The 13,905-nt window shown below is 33.5% G+C and overlaps 2 protein-coding genes across 3 annotated transcripts; both read right to left on the bottom strand.

The window, feature by feature from the left end:
* Nucleotides 1-5,787: 5,787 nt before the first annotated feature.
* LOC115244172 lies at nucleotides 5,788-8,314 on the bottom strand. 2 transcript variants are annotated; one of them, XM_029821611.1, is made up of 4 exons: nucleotides 8,244-8,314; nucleotides 7,125-7,254; nucleotides 6,565-6,793; nucleotides 5,788-5,966 (listed from the first exon to the last, which is right to left on the bottom strand). In XM_029821611.1, the coding sequence occupies exons 2-4, from the start codon at nucleotides 7,204-7,206 to the stop codon at nucleotides 5,915-5,917; spliced, it is 363 nt and encodes a 120-aa protein (XP_029677471.1). In that variant the 5' UTR covers nucleotides 7,207-7,254; nucleotides 8,244-8,314; the 3' UTR covers nucleotides 5,788-5,914. The 2 variants fall into 2 exon arrangements, with proteins under 2 accessions (XP_029677471.1, XP_029677470.1); XM_029821610.1 differs by lacking the exon at nucleotides 8,244-8,314 and adding an exon at nucleotides 7,351-7,731.
* Nucleotides 8,315-9,409: 1,095 nt separating this feature from the next.
* LOC115244217 lies at nucleotides 9,410-13,463 on the bottom strand. Its single transcript, XM_029821674.1, has 4 exons — nucleotides 13,325-13,463; nucleotides 12,944-13,112; nucleotides 12,262-12,475; nucleotides 9,410-10,156 (listed from the first exon to the last, which is right to left on the bottom strand). Exons 1-3 carry the CDS (start codon nucleotides 13,461-13,463, stop codon nucleotides 12,274-12,276), a joined length of 510 nt encoding a protein of 169 aa, XP_029677534.1. The 3' UTR covers nucleotides 9,410-10,156; nucleotides 12,262-12,273.
* Nucleotides 13,464-13,905: the final 442 nt, after the last annotated feature.

Raw genomic sequence — 13,905 nt, forward strand, 5'->3', positions numbered from 1 at the left:
TTTAAATATATTTTTAATATATTTTTTTATAAGGAAATATTCCTGTTTGCGTATATATATAATATAAATATTACAATAAAAATACTAGGTAAATTTGTTCTCAAGTTATGTAAAATAAAAATAAACTGATTAAATTTGGGAGAAAAAGTTTATTATATAAAAATTGAAACGTTATATATAACATGTCACAATAAAAAAACTGTAATCTTACGATTACAATAAAATTCGGAACTTTTAAATTCAAATCGGAATAATGATGACTGTGCATGATAAAATGCAACTGCGAGGAAGTCGTCCTGATATTATACATCCCGAGAAAGTTACGACTGCAGAACGCTCCGCTGCATTCGTCACAAACATAAAATATGAATAAAGGCAGGGAGATATGTGAGGAGAGCGCGTCAGTAGTCTGTAAAGATAATTCTACTCTTCATCGCTACCTTTAAAGATGATGGAGCGTGGTAGAAGGAACACTGACACATAAGTCAGCGGATCTGACTATACAGCGCGTTTTACGATTCCGACCACGACATTGGACTCTTATGGATTCCCTGGTCGTTCCCTTAAGAATTATGGTCGCCTCTGACCAGTCGCACCCGCGGATGCTCGAACATGTATGACTGACATAATATTAATATTAAGAGATCACACATTGCGCAGGAAGTTACGTCAAACACGGGTCATTACCCATGTATCGTGTGCAACGTTCTGCACACCATAGATCACCCATAATATTATAAACATAATTAAAATTGAAGACATATAACACTCTTAAAAATTGTAATTTTGTTGAATCTATTTTTATAAAAAATTAATATTTTATTTAAAAAAATTTTTATAACGTATAATCTCTTCGACAATATTCGAAATTTCAGTTTTTAAGCACTAGGAGATTTTTGCAACAGAAAATATTTAAATATTCTTTATTATCTTGATAATAAATCTAAATTACATATTTAATAAACATTTTGCGTTTTTGTAAAATTAAAGTTTATCAAAACGACATGTAGTCCAACAAGGATCAAAGACCCTTTTTCTGAGAATTCTGGATTCGCAAATTAATTCGGCAATTGCGAATTTTAAAGTAGGAGAGTCTCTCGTAATCTAACTACCCGGATCTGTAGAGAAGAGCGCGTTGCTGTGAAGATTAATTTGGATGCTTTCCGAGAAGAGGCAGCGGCGCATAAAAATATTCCGGACAGGGTGATGTACGAATTTTGCGATATCAACCGCGATGCCTATCGTGCCTCCTTCCATCAGACACGCTGCTTTTTGATCCATCTGGTCACGCTCGAAAATACGATATGCGTGACTTGGAAAGCGGTGCGTTTCGGAGTTGATTTATGAAACAGCGCGGAGTCACGACGTACACAACGTCCGCGATAGCGGTACACAGGCGTGATAATCGATAAACCGCCTAACCGATGGAATGCAATAAAGAGTATTTTAACTATTCAAGTATCTAATTTCATTAGAATATTCAATTTTCAACGATTAAATAAACTATAACCATGGCAAATTATTATAATATATATAAATTTAATCGGAACACACAAGTTCTTGATAAATTAAAATTCTTCCTTTATTTAATAGCTGGATTAGACCGATTTGTGATAAATGAACTATATAGTTGATGCAAAAAATTTTATATGCGGAAATATGTCGTTGTTTAATATAGATATTTATAAATGATTTAGAATAAATTTGTCCTCTTTCTCGCCGATAATTCCATTCAATTTAATCCAAAGTTGGATTTTTGATTGGAGACTTTGATTAGACTAATTGATATTGATAATTTTCATATATTTTTGTATTTCCCATCATGTACAATTTAATTCTTTCCTGTAGCACATGGTATATGTTCAGAATTGAAGCATTTTTGTATCAGGGGTTTTTGTAAATTATTTATTTATTTATTTCTTGTCCTAATAATAAATTCATATCTCGTATACAAAGCCGGGGCGGAGTCCTATTCGTCGTAGAATCAAATGCCGAGATTCCCAGGATTTTGCGTTACATACGACTCCCGTTTTCGCGAATGTCTACGCCAACGGGTTTGCCGACAGAATCTCATTTGGTGACATCGCATAGGCTGAATTAAGATTAGCCAATGTCGAATTACACGTGCTGCGTGCGACGTCGATCGGCTCACGTGCGACAAGCGGTCGGGAACGTGAGACATGCTAAGATCGTACTACATACTCCAGCAGATAGTCTAGCCCAAGTGAGATCTTGCCAAATGATTGGCTAGTAAATGATGCTGATTAATTCGTGACGCATGTCAAATCGATTGGGCGATATGTGCGAATTTGTCGTGCGTCAATTCCGAAGTAAAAGATTAAGAATATCTTCACGATTAACAAGACGGTCTCTTGAATTCATATCTTTGATTTAATGATAACCTTGACACTTTCTAAGAATTTTCTTTATTCTATTTAACATATATTCGTATTTGCATAAAATTTAGTAATTTAACGGAACATTATGTGTGTATAATAATTAATAATATATAATATATATGGTTTTATATATGTATATATATTTTTTACTTATAGATATGTTTATTTTCTATATACGATTATATACTTATTATTCAATTTTATTATATACTTCTTATTTAAATGTTACATAACATTTTATAACGACAATTTTTTATAAAATTTACAAGTATTGGCTTGATTGGATTCTGTTTGTAATATTGTGTTTTTTATTGAAAGCTTTTATTGCAAGCTTCATTGGATATTAAATACTCGTAATGGGGATTTCCGTTTTATTTTTCGCAAACCATCGGCTTGAGGCACATTCTGTACTTATGTAGACAACTAACAATACCCACGATCTTATTTGGAAGCAAATCACGAAGTGTAATCCGGTAAGTCTGGTAAGCACAACGGGTTGAAAGACCGCATAACATTTCGCCTGCGGATTGCGTTCATTTTGCAAATTTTTAAAATAGAACAGAGGAGAGGTTCGCGTGTTTGTATCAATATAGTACGCATTGCTTTAGACATACATTCTGTTCAGTAGCGTAAGCAGGATGAGAGAAACGTATCGTGAAAATTGGAAAATTTGGAAAAATAATAAATATTACCATGACCGTAATTTTTATTAACTTATTTAAAGATTATTTACTATCTATTTCACACACAAGTAACAGTATTTTATATAATATTTAACATATATGTGTGTGTGTTTGTGTAAGTTTTTAGTAATCTCACGCTGCTACAAATAATTTTAAAAAATGCTATTTTCCTAAATTAATGAAACAATCATCGTTAAAAAATAAAATCTATAAAATTTTATAAATAATACTGTTAAATTTTAATATTTGACATTTTTACAATTTCATAAAATTTGATAAGCTTAATCAGCCTTCTAGCTGCGCCACTGATATCACTAATCAGCAGTCAGTGGATCGACGACGGATACCCGCTTTGGATTTAACGTCCAGCTTTTCCAGGGAAGACATAAAATAGTCGCAGGTGCACCATCGTCGGCCGACATAAACGCCTGCGCGTATCTACATACGTGCTAGCGATATACACATACGCGAGACAAACGCTACGAATTCTGCATCGCGATGGAGATCCGATGCAAATGCGAGATCAGGTCGAAGACGAAACACCTGCGCCGGTCCATTCTCTTTACTGCCTGAGGAAATTGATCGGCTGGATTTGTATTCACTTCGTAGGATGTTACTTCCGCCCTGAATCGATGCGTGAGATTGAGATCACTTCAACTTTAACGTAAGAATCTTTAATACAAGAGAATTAAACATAAGAAATTATTTATACATAATTATTCATATATAAATAACGATAAATAATAAATATTTTTATATTATGACTAAACAGATGTGCTGTGGTAATATTATTTTGTATAATTTAATAATTACAAAACACACTTGGGGAACACAAAGTTAATTACAGATATTTTTATCTATAATATTTGTTAAGAAAAATATTTTATTTAATAGGAATTTAATTTTTCATCGAATGGTATTGGTGGCAATTTTTCTTCTTCGTTAAATATTTTCTATTTTTAGTTAGATAAATATTTACGAGGCTAAAAGAAGGAATGCGACGTGCGTTCTTGATCCTGCAGCCTTAAATCAATGTCACATCTCGCCATCGTATTTTTATTTGCGTGTTGTAACGTCAAAGCAAAAATATGACGAACAAACGCACGAATGCGTCACAGTATCTGGCTACGAAATCACCATAAAATATATGGTGCCGGATTTAATGCTCGAACATTTTCCTGCTCCCTACGCATAAAAGTAAACGGTCAATCTTTTGCAACGTTTATAACTTAACTGTAAATCAAAACTCAAAGATCTTCCGGCACGCAATCGATTTAAAGAAAAGTCATGCTTTTTTTCGCATTACGTATGCGGACAAAAACTGCGAGTACAAAATACAATTTCATTTGTCAAAGACGATAAACGCATACGGCCCCTTATTTTGCATCATTATTGTTCATGCTTATTAAAGGTAATGCGAAAATTGCGTTCAGCTAATGACATAGAATAAAGACATTATAATACACGTGTCTGTGAAGGAAAAAATTATAAAGTATATAAATCCAAGAAATAATTAAATAAAGAAAGAAAACAAATATTTGCTAAAACTCCGTAAAACCAAAAATTTTAAAAAGGCTAATAACCGATAGAAATCAATAAGTTTAAATCGAATAAAAGTTTTACGAAATCAAAGATCTATGAAATAACAGATGATAAATGTCATTAGGGTTTTCGCTTTTCTTTAATTCTACCGGCGTTAAAAGTGACCATAAGCAACTTATTATTAATTTCAGTCAGTCGACAAGAATACCAGAGATGAACCTGAAGATGAGAAGCTAAAGTGCATGTTTTGGGTGTGCGTGTCACGTGCCGTGGGTGCATCGCGTAGTGTAATGTACGCGATGTATCACCGCATAACAATCGTGATAGCGGCTGCCTTTTGTGCGGGTTGCCATATTTCAGGCAACCGAACTTTTTTTTCGGCTCACATACGAACGCGGAATGCTTGACAATCAGCCGACCATTGCGGCGGCCGCATTGTGGTTTGTGGAACCGTCATGTAAAAGCATGTATATTCGTAAAAAGGTATATTCAAATCGTATTCGTTGGTATCTCGCAAAAATTTATCGCCTTATTCCGCTTTAAAGCACTTGCGCTCTATTAATAATAATAAATCGTATAAAGAGCTGCACTATTTTGGCTTTGGATTGTATTAAAATTTAAAAGTATTATTATTTTAGGTCAAGTATCTTATAATAAAATAATTTTTGCCTAAAAAGTGTAATGTAAATTATACATTTTTTAAGTTGCTGAATATATAATGATAGCATTTTTACCTGTAACAATTAACTATCTTTATTAATTTTTATCTGTCATTGATTTTGCCATGTTAGATTTAGCATTATTAAAGCATTTAATTTAAAAGTATTTTCTTAATTTTTAATAAAAGTATATTATCAGAGAAAAATAAACTATAATATAAATAATTAAATAAGTGAAATAAAACACCTACTGCATTTAAGAAAATCTTATTTTGATGTCTTTAAAACAAATCTTGTGTGTCTACTTTTTATTATCTTAGACAAAACATATCGTGTTTAGCGACTAAAAAAACACAAGATTAATATATGTATATATAATTTATGTTATACTTTTTAAATAGAAATAGATATTCTTTTACTCTTGTTCCTACTGTCTCTCAAGAAAAGTTAGAGTTTTCAGGAAGAAAATGATATATTATCAACGCAAAGTGAGGAAGCTGGAAGTGTTATGACACAGAAGAATTTTATTGTACTTTTTGTTACATGAGCCGTGGCCTAAAAATTCGTCGAAAGAAATGTGATCACAGATGAAGATGTAGAGGGTCGTGCGGTTGTCCTCAGAGTAAAATTTTCACCGTTTCCTAGATTTCAGCAAGTATCCCGCGACGCCCAAATCCAGATACCTGAAATATTATACATAAGTGAGAAAGAGAATCCATACACATTTTTACATATAATTAATATTATTTTGCAAAATCAACAATATAAACATAAAGAATACATTTTAATTAATTTTTTTTTTCACATATTTGTTTTTAGAATTAACTATATAAAATACATTTCTCTCTTCAATCTTGGTGTATATACATATATATATATATATAATTCAGATTTTATTTTGCATTAGAGAAAATTTTGTATTAATATATTACGTTTTTTTTGTTTCATTATCAAGCAAAAATTAAACGTTAACAAATTTTATTTACACAATAATTGTTTAACTATCAGTAAACAATAATCGGGCAAATTTGTGCTGAGAATTCAGTAACATCAAAACTATTATCGGTAGTTGGTATTAACTAAGGTTTCTTAGTTTTGTTTTAAAAGTTATAATCGTGTACACTAATATAATTTGTATTGTAATTTAATCACCACATTAATACTTTGGTACTTTTTGGAGATTATAAACTAGAGATATATAAACTAATTAATTCAAATTAGATTTTATCAATATATTGGTTTTTCCAGGAAAATATTTGTTTTTTTTTTTTTTCAATTCACCTCCTTCGCGCTGTAACGATGCCACGTTTCTCCCTTTTTTCCAGCGTTATACGGCTTCCATCAGTGGAAACGAGTCTGGATGCAATTGCGGTTGGTTTTTCTGGTGGACCAGTAGTTCCTGACGGCACGTTCGACAATAATCTTTTGCCCTGACGATTTTCCTTTGATTTTCTTCTGACATTTAAGTCCGATGATACGACAATTTCATCAAATGTCTGGCCGAAAAATGCTGCGTAATTATGGAGAAAGTTAAATAAAAATAATGTAAAAAACTAGGGAAGAGAGTACAATAAAAAATATTTTAATTGAAAAAAATTTTCAAATAAATCTTTCTTTAATAAAAGAAACACAAATAAACACGCGCGCGCGACAATAGTTACATAAAGTATTATTTACAAAAAAAAATTTTAATGTTATTAGATTCAATTTATTTTATTTTAATTGAATTTATTTTATTTTATTTCAATTTATTTTATTTTAATTGAATTTTATATAATTTATATGTATATCTACGCAAAAAAAAATTGTAAAATAAATACATTTTTTGTTTTTATACTTACGTTTTTCATTAGATGCCGTTCCCTGAGCATTGATTATGACACAGATTGAACTGAGTACCAAAAGGGCTAAAACTCTTATCATTTTGAGACGGAAATTTTAATATGTCCAAAGATCGAAATTTTTGTTATCCTATAAAGTAAACAAACAGAAATAATAAGATACAAGACAAAATATAAGATAAAATATAAAATTATCTCTAATTAATGCAATTCTTTGTGCGGTTACTTTACGCCTACGCAATGAGAAATTCTCAGCATTCGTCGGCTTTAGACAGAAGCGTTAAAAGACCTTCGACGATTCCGCAATCGCTATCCGTAAGAACACGAGTTCGAAGAATTACTAATTGAATCACTTTCTAGAGCGGTCAGCGTTGGTAGAATCTTACGTAAAAGCAACGAGATTGTGCAATTCGACGGTGTTATCGCAACCGGACGGTCACGTTGACATTACACAAAATATACGCATTTCATACATAGATGATATTCAAATATCTCCTACAAATTAGTATTTTTTAACAAATGTCCGCGCTAAGAATATTTTATAAAAAATTGAAATAGTTAATATTGAATTTAAAAAGATTTATGCAAAGTGTGTATCTAAAATAATAAATTAAATAATGTGATATATATGCTTTATATATTTGTTTTTTTGTCTCCTCTTTCTAGTAAACAAGAAATTATACTGAGATCAGCATTATGCTATCTCGATCACGGTCACGTGATCGCGTAATGAATAAGAATAACGGAAACTCGAAAAGATATCTTGAGGCATTTAAATAATGCTGTCAAAAATTATAATATTTTTTAAATCTTTGTATATCATTTTGATCTCTTTATAAATTTTACAATTTTTACACCTCAGCCGTAATATCGATTCAAGAAAGACGAATAGAGAAACCTACCGAGTCTCATATCGATCGCGATAGAAAATGAATCATACCGAATTCAGCACTACGATTGACTCTTATCACTGTTTATCGCGCGACGTTTTTGCTTGCGACTTCGCGAAACGATAAGAACGAGATTCCTTTACAATCGATAGGACTCACTTATCGGTACCAAGGGGTCCTCGGGGACTTAGCACTTACTACTTAGAGCAATACGTACATCTCGACTTACCGGCGATAAGTTGAGGATACTTTCCGAGTCGACAACCGCACGAGAAATGCGAGCACAATAACGCGGGAGCCTTCAAGAAAACATCGCGGGTTTACTATAGTGCGTGGAGAACAGGAACCTGGGTACCACCAGGAGAAGGCGCTTTAAAAGCGTCATGTACTGTAGTTTGTTGCACCGGCCGGACCACTTTCTATTTCATTTTTTTCCTCTCGATTCTCTCCATCTCTCTCACTCTCTCTTTCTCTCGCTCCCTCCCCTTTTGATTTTCTCTCGCTTTAGTCGAGCAATTCTTGTACTCTTTCTCTTTTTGTACAGACGGAGGGACTGGTTTACCGGCTGGCAGGGCCGTAGGTGCCCAGGAGCGGCTAAATAATGGTTAACGACAGGACGGACCTTTAACGAGCCTCTTTGACGCATCTCGAGTGTCGTGAATGTTATTTCTTTAGAGTAGACGTCGCTATGATATAGCATTGTTTAAGGATCGGCCGATGATCCTTCGAGATAATTTTTTTTCCTTATATATAAAGAAAGGCTAAGATATAAATAATTGTTTATTTAAATAGATAGATTTTATATTAATGATGACGATGATGAAATCAAGCTATTAATCCTGAGCTATTGATACTAATTTAGAGCGCATCCTATTCTTTCTAAAAAAAAGTTGGAATCAATCAAGTTTTTGATTCTAAATAATCTTGAAATATAATTTAACGATCTTCGGTAATTTACAAAATAATGGAGTACTATAAATATTATTAACTTGAATAATTAACGAAAAAATATTATTTTTCAAATGTTCAGTCTTTTTCTCCGGCTGTCATACTTTCTGCCATTTTTATCACGAATATCATTATGAAGAAATATAAAAAACAATCTATAAAATTAATATATACATATGCAAAAACTCTTACGACGCATATAAAACACAACTGTAATGATGCATTTATTTTATGTACAGATAAATCAACTTACATGATGATACGGTCGGTAAAACGTATAATTATTATTTTGCAAGCGTTTTACACAAATGGTTCTAAGAAAAAAATTAAGGAAATTTTTAATAACAATGTTAAATAAAGCATAATATTAGTCATTTAATTTTTATTTTTATACGAGTTTCTTTCTTTCTCTTTTATCCCGAACCATTTGTTTATATTTAAACAAATCACTCTTCAAACGATAAATATTTTACTGGCAATAATTATTAAAATTACAAAATTGATTATTCCTCCCGTCCATAAATGTATGTTTCGCTAAACAACAAATACATTAATTTGCATTTTGCCAAAAATTTGCGACGAACGCATCCTCTGCATTCGTTCTCGATAGGGCGCCGTTCCCTTTGGTTGTCTGAGAAAGGAGTGAGTGAAAAGGAGAGAGAGAGTATTCTGAAGCGGAGGACGCTGCACCGGCGAAGGATCCTGTGTGCAGCTCGTCCCCGGTCATTGCACGGGACTTTTCGGATCTCGATTTCAGGTCCTCGCTCCTTTACAGGGCCTTCCTCCTCCCTTTGCCTTTCCTATCCTTTTGTGCCGTTTATCCAGCGACCCTTCGTCTCGCGACCCGGCGTCTTCTCCCCACTACGTTGTCTTGCAATTCCTCCATCCTTGCCCTTCTCGCTTCGGGTTTATCCTACGTCTCGCTTGTTGGTGCACGAATCGCGGCGCTACGTCGCGATATTTTTGCAGGTTTTATTTTGGAGAACATCTGGTAGTTGGCACGCGGACAAAGGAAACTTGCTCTCTCAGGAAATCTCAGGAGGCAAGGGGGTGGCTCGCGCCCGCGGTTAGGCTTATTTACTTGTTCCTAGTGACGTAGAATGTTTGTAAACAATGGGCCCACAATGATGGCGGAGAAACGATGGTAGTAAAATAAATTAGGGGTGATTCGGGGCCATACAATTCCTAGTATCTCTGCAAAAGATAGAAAATGTCGAAAATAATTATTTGAAATATATACATTATATTCTTCTGCTTTTTTCTACTAGTATAATATTTATATCAACTTTTTTCTGCAAATATATATAATTGCTTAAAATTGATGAACATGAAAACATATAATATAATAAGTAATTTTGAACATATATTGAGATTTTCTATCGCGATCGTTAAATTTAAATGTAAAGTATTATCAAAAAACGATATGTGTAAAAATCGTATTACTTAAAGAGGAAGGATGCATCGCGCAGAAAAGATCTTATTGTTAACAAGTTCGAAGTAGCTGAATCATTTTTAATGAAAAGAAGTAAGCCTCTGGCAATCCGCTAATTACATTTAATGATTGCGTAAAGAAGGTCGCGTCGACACACAACCGTGGATTACGTATATTTAAAATCGAATTACGAAAACAGCAAAGGCGGATGCATCATTGTCTCTCGATTTTATGCCGCAGCATAATAAAATGTTTTACAACGTTATGCAAAAATTTTAAATACACACAAATAGAATAATAAGCATAAGCCTAAAAGTCTAGAAAAATAATAAATCATATTAGGAATCTCACATTTGTATAAAAAGCATTTAGTATAATTATAGAGATATATCTCAAAATTAAATAAAAATTATTTTGCAACAATTTATGCATCGTCAAACTTAAAATTCAAAATTGAGATCATTCTCGCCATGATTATTTTCTACGTCGGCAATCCGGGACAACCTGATTTAAACTCGCTCGCGGCTCGGGCCCCGGGGCTATCTGATTCCCCTCAAAGGAACAATGGCCATTTACTGCATGTCCAAGCGTCGCAAGTGTGTGCATAATCGACACTCCGATTCGCGTGTAGGTGCGTCATCTCGAGAGATGAAAACGCGGACCGGTTCGCCGGACGCGCCGTCCGGGAGGAGAGTCGTACGTACCTACGGGCCCCAAAACAACAATATGGCGTCTGGCCGTCCCTTTAAAACGAGTTAATCCGTCTGTCTGGCCGTCTGCCGATCGCCTGAGAACCAAGAAGATTCATTTCCCCTTTGTTCATTCTTTTTCACACGTACCCCGAAAGGGCCATGCTTCAATGGCACAATGCGCAAACGCCGCGTCAGCTCACATTCGCGGGGCCTTTCCGGACAGGTCCCATACACACATACACACAACACGCATATATACATATACATATAACACACGTACTCGCTCGTATTCGCGCGCGTATAATCGCACACAATCCGGCGAAAGTGAAATATACGCCCGTACTCCTCGACGAGGATTGTTGCGTTTTTCGGGGCCCGCCGGACAGATGTTTCATTTGCGATCGGTCAACAACGCGGCGCGGGTTGTCAGGGGCGCAGCGAAATCGCGGCGATATAATGCGAATCGCGGATTCCCGGGGTCCGACCATCGTGCCCCCGGGTTCATTGACCCCACGCTCGGGACGAGCTCGACGCAATTTCGTAGGCGGCCGCAACCTCGCAACCTTGCAGAGATATTACGAGTGATGCGGCAGCATCCTTGGACTTTAATCTCTCTCAGAAAGCGAAAGATGCAATATTAAGGAAATATATCCGATATTCTATTTATAATATAGAATTATTGAACAAAATATTAACACATAATAATAATAAATTATATAATTTTAATATAATAGATATAATAGATATAATATAAGAATCTGATTTTAACAATCATAGCGAAAATCTTTGCAAAAGAATAATTTGAGATTTTTTATAATATTCTTTTTATCTTTTAAAATATAAAAAATATGTTTCTTTTTTTTGCATATATATTTGCGCGTAATATGCTGGAAGTATAAATTGGTTAATTAATCGCAGACAAACAAGATGATTAATATAGTTGCACGACGAGACGCAAATAAATACATCAATTAACATATTTAATTCTTCATTCACGTATTATGCAATAGCTATATAATGATATTGACAGAAAACAAAATTAGGAAATTTATACGTATATAAATATAGTAGACTTTTAATTAATTTAATTGGATTTTTAATTAAATGCACATATTCCGGTTTACGATATATTAAGATGAAGATGAAAAGAGATCTGTGGTCGAACATATGCTTACTCTTTTAAAAATTTAAAATCCGTTGTATCCCGATGAAGACTGAGCTGCGCTGAACGAAGCTGAGAAAGGCCCGATATTGAAACTCGCACTCTGTGCATTGGCCCCGCTTTGTCCTCCACCATAAGGACCACCTCCACTTATAGATCCTGCTGATGCTGAGGCAAAAGATGTTCCTTGTCCGGTATGATGATAGTTGCCGTAGTCCGGTTGCCATCTGCGTGAATCAGAAAGTAGGATGCGAACGATTATTTTTCTTGCATTCTTCAATTATAAACAGATATTCGTGGAAAGATGTTAATTCTTATTATGTTTAATAAATTTATTATTGCTGTTTGTTTCGGCAATTCGATATAGGTATACATATTTTATAAAATGTAAATCAAATATTGTTTTCTTCAAAGTGATATCTATAATGATAATAGAGTTATATTGAAAAAAATATTGTGTGTGGTATTAATTGATTCTTAAGAAATCACATTAAATATTTAAATAGATATAACTTTCTAAGATACAAAATCAGATAATTTAAATTGAAAATATGTATATGATAATTATTTTTAATTTGTATGTGGTAATTATTTTATATTTTTTATAAAAATTACTGGCAAAAAATATAATTACAGTATTAATTGCTAGTAGTATCATTCGCGTGATTTTAATTGTTAAACAATTATTTACATACCCTCCACCGCACCCTCCGTAACGGCGGCATCCATGTCCATGAGGCTTATTGTGGGAAAATTTTCGCTTATGTCCAAAACGAAAATAGGGTGCATTGTCATCGTAATCAGAATAATCGCCGTAATTGCCCAACAAACCATATTGTGGCGATCTCTGTTTTCTCGCAGCAACTAGATAACATATAATAATATATATAATTAGTTATATTTATTTATATATTAATTTTTAGGTAATATCCTTGGAATTTTCAGAAAAAGATCTTTTATTATTATAATTTGTAATATACTCTTATAATATTTGCCAGCAAATTAATTATATTAAGACAATCTGTTTATTATAGCAAACCTTGAATAATATTGTCAATTAAATTTTAATCACTAACCAGTTTCAGATTCATTATTCACAGTTATTACAACTGGATCTAGCACATCAGAATCCGCCACTATTTCCGTCGGTTTACCGTGCGATTCTTTCAGAAAAAACACACCGAGCACCATCGTTAAAAGTAGGACTCTTCTCATCGTGAAACGGAAGTGTTACTGTTACTTGTCGAACGTCTCAAAAAAGATTCAAAGATATTCTTTCGTTCTACGTGCTTTTATAGGAAGTCCATTCACTGTCAAAATTCAAGGTAGTCCCATAATTTCACAATAATGCTAGCTACAAGTGTTAAGAGATGGTCATTGGTCCTCACAAAGTGGACGACCTTCCGTTCCCAGGGACGGCCGGAAGTAGACCGGAGACCAATACACGTAGGTGTGTAAAGATAGAATCTTTATATATACTAATGGAGATATTAATGCGAGTTTGACTTTGATCAAATATCTGAAAGTATTGCACTTCCATTCTCTTACAGACTTATGTATGCTTTTTATAGGATTCCAGGAAGAGGAAAATAATTTCGCTTTTTACTTATCAACAATAAATTTTTGTAAGAGACTTACTAATAATATATATATATAT

The sequence above is a fragment of the Formica exsecta genome, unplaced genomic scaffold, assembly GCF_003651465.1.
Source record: "Formica exsecta isolate Colony F162 unplaced genomic scaffold, ASM365146v1 scaffold80, whole genome shotgun sequence".
NCBI classification, from domain to species: Eukaryota; Metazoa; Arthropoda; class Insecta; order Hymenoptera; family Formicidae; genus Formica; species Formica exsecta.

Coding starts and splice junctions, on each gene's coding strand:
- LOC115244172 (XM_029821611.1), bottom strand. CDS start 7,206: ATGATAAGAGTTTTAGCCCTTTTGGTACTCAGTTCAATCTGTGTCATA. Junction 6,794..7,124: donor AACGGCATCTAATGAAAAAC/GTAAGTATAAAA, acceptor ATAATTACGCAG/CATTTTTCGGCCAGACATTT. Junction 5,967..6,564: donor ATCGTTACAGCGCGAAGGAG/GTGAATTGAAAA, acceptor ATAATATTTCAG/GTATCTGGATTTGGGCGTCG.
- LOC115244217 (XM_029821674.1), bottom strand. CDS start 13,463: ATGAGAAGAGTCCTACTTTTAACGATGGTGCTCGGTGTGTTTTTTCTG. Junction 13,113..13,324: donor GAATAATGAATCTGAAACTG/GTTAGTGATTAA, acceptor TATGTTATCTAG/TTGCTGCGAGAAAACAGAGA. Junction 12,476..12,943: donor TACGGAGGGTGCGGTGGAGG/GTATGTAAATAA, acceptor TGATTCACGCAG/ATGGCAACCGGACTACGGCA.